This window comes from Nuphar pumila, chromosome 10 (assembly GCF_984573655.1).
Source record: "Nuphar pumila chromosome 10, dmNupPumi1.hap1.1, whole genome shotgun sequence".
NCBI lineage: Eukaryota > Viridiplantae > Streptophyta > Magnoliopsida > Nymphaeales > Nymphaeaceae > Nuphar > Nuphar pumila.
The window spans coordinates 109,203,299-109,205,839 of record NC_143258.1 but is presented as its reverse complement, the minus strand read 5'-3'; the positions used below and the strand labels follow the sequence as shown (position 1 = coordinate 109,205,839).

The 2,541-nt window shown below is 40.0% G+C and overlaps 1 protein-coding gene across 2 annotated transcripts; it reads left to right on the top strand.

The window, feature by feature from the left end:
- The first annotated feature begins 218 nt into the window (after positions 1-218).
- Positions 219-2,282, top strand: LOC149827855 (small multi-drug export protein). 2 transcript variants are annotated; one of them, XM_090018274.1, is made up of 4 exons: positions 219-728; positions 833-1,059; positions 1,182-1,528; positions 1,643-2,282. In XM_090018274.1, exons 1-4 carry the CDS (start codon positions 584-586, stop codon positions 2,052-2,054), a joined length of 1,131 nt encoding a protein of 376 aa, XP_089874400.1. In that variant the 5' UTR covers positions 219-583; the 3' UTR covers positions 2,055-2,282. The 2 variants fall into 2 exon arrangements, with proteins under 2 accessions (XP_089874400.1, XP_089874401.1); XM_090018275.1 differs by having other exon boundaries at positions 219-1,059.
- The last annotated feature ends 259 nt before the right edge of the window (positions 2,283-2,541 follow it).

Sequence of the window (2,541 nt, the reverse complement as noted above, 5' to 3'; positions counted from 1 at the left end):
AAAAATGATATTTTCAAAATATCACCTGTTTTAAAAATGACATGTTTTACAGTAATATTTATATTTTTAATGTTTATAATAATTTTGTATATGTAAATATGTTAAACATACCCATATTTTGTCAAGATTCTTCCAAGAATAACAAATCTTTTTGAATTATATCGTGAGATTTTTTCTTTGCCAAGAAAATATCGATTATGAGATTTGTAACTAGTCTTCATGGTTCCTTCTCCTAACAATCTCATACCCAACCTTTTATCAAAAGTGATCGGACGACGGGCGGTGGGCATTTTTCTGCGGTTTCTTGGTGTATCTTCTCGACCAAGCTCCTAATCAGCCTCAAAGATGACCATTGTCAGGGTTAGGGAAGATAAATCATCAAAGTGAGGGCGGTGATCAAACAGTGAAAAGTGGGATTTTCTAGCAAAAATTGGCCATGCCTTCGATTGGGCAAAATTTTGGCGTAGGGCAAGGATAGGGTTTTCTATTGGGCGATAGGTGCGAATGGTGATCTCTGGTAGGCTGCAGCGGCAGTCGGTGAACTTGAGGAGGCGGTGGTGAGGTGAATGATGGTGATAGTGAGATGGTGGGTGGTGGTAGTGAGATGGGTAGTGGACCTCACAAAATTTTTTTGGTAGGAAACATTTCTCCACTTTCTCCTCAAGGAATGCTTAACAAATATACTTTTTTAAAAAACTCTCTCAGAGAAAAAGTCGCTCGTTTGAAAGGTAAGAAAAAGCTTAAGCTTACTGACTTTCCATCTCGCATCACTTTTCCTACGTCTTTTTTACTTCCAAACGTGCCCTGACCCTCTCCTTGTCCCAAAGTTTAGACTCTAAACCCCGCAACCTGCAAAAGCTAAAACAGACTCTCTTTCAATCAACAAAAATGGCGACAATTGGAGCATTTTTATCTTTCCATAGATTCCCTGAAGCTCTCCCAATCTCATCTTCTTCCCGAAGATGCCATCCTCTTAAGCACCACCGTCAAACTCGTCTTTCTTTTCATCATGGTGGTATCAGAATCAGACCCATAAATCCTCGTTTCCCATTTGCTAAGGTACACCAATTCTCTGAATTGTTTTCATTCTTTCCTTGTTTCTTCCTACTCTATATGGGTTTATGTGAATTGAGTATATCTTACCACTGTATGGGTTTATGTGAATTGGGAATGTACTGTAGGCTGGTGGAGAGATTGGTGTCTCTTCTTCCTTGGAATCCAGTAGTTTAAGGGAGGTTGAAAAGGGCAGTGGCAAGACAAAACTGTTAAAGGTTTTGGGTTCGGTGCTATTTTGCGCGCCCATCTGGTTTCTGGTGTCAACTGGGGCAGCTCATGCTGCTGCTAATTCCATTATAGCTTCTAGTTTTGGTCTCAAGATTGCGAGCTTCCTGCGCCGCTCGGGGTGGGCGGACGAAGCCATCGTCTTCGCGCTAGCTACATTGCCGGTTTTAGAGCTCCGGGGTGCAATACCAGTTGGATACTGGATGCAACTGAAGCCTCTGCATCTCACTGTCTTGTCTATTCTTGGGTAACCTCCTTATCTTCATGGCATTGGTATTTCTTGAAGATTTCGCTTACACTTGGTTGTGGATTTCTTCATTTGACAATTATCTATGTTTTTGTTTAATTGGATGGTATGCAGAAACATGGTTCCTGTGCCCATAATTGTCATCTATTTGAAAAAGTTTGCTTCTTTTCTTGCACAACGGAATGCCGGTGCTTCGGCGTTTCTTGACCAGATATTCAAGAGGGCCAGAGAGAAGGCAGGTCCAGTGGAAGAGTTTCAATGGCTTGGCTTGATGCTATTTGTTGCGGTGCCATTCCCTGGAACTGGTGCATGGACTGGAGCTATAATTGCATCAATTCTGGATATTCCTCTTTGGTCTGCTGTTACTGCTAATTTTGTTGGGGTGGTTCTGGCTGGCCTTTTGGTGAACTTGCTTGTGAACCTTGGCCTCAAGTATGCGATCTTGACTGGGTTGGTCTTGTTTTTAGTATCTACTGTAATGTGGAGCTTCCTTCGGAAGATCAAGAATACAATGAAATCCACATAGCGTCATATTCCTGCTTTGAAACTGATCAGCCCTTAGAATCGACAAGACACACGATTTTACAAATACGATTTAAAAAACATGTAGCTGATCCAAAAACATGTAGCTGTTGTTCTGTGGTTATTATGACTGAAGTGGCATATCGTATCATATCTCAGAAGGCATGCTTAAATTATTAGGAATGTAATTTTGAGAGAATTTTCATCACCAGATCCAAAATGATTGTTGGATTTATTATTTATAGTTCATTACTATCAAAGCTTCTTAAGTGATTTTTCTACCAAACACCTGAAATCAGATGTCAAAGAAATATTATACCAACAGTTTTTTGTTCCAACAGAGTGGCATTATCCTAGTTCTAACTTCTCAATGTATTCTTCCAGATATAGGAAATATTTGACGTTGAGTAAACAAAGCAGTTCTTGTTGCACTTGTATTTCTGTAGTTACTATGCAGTTCTCTTGAGCTTGAAAAGTTTGTAATGACTATA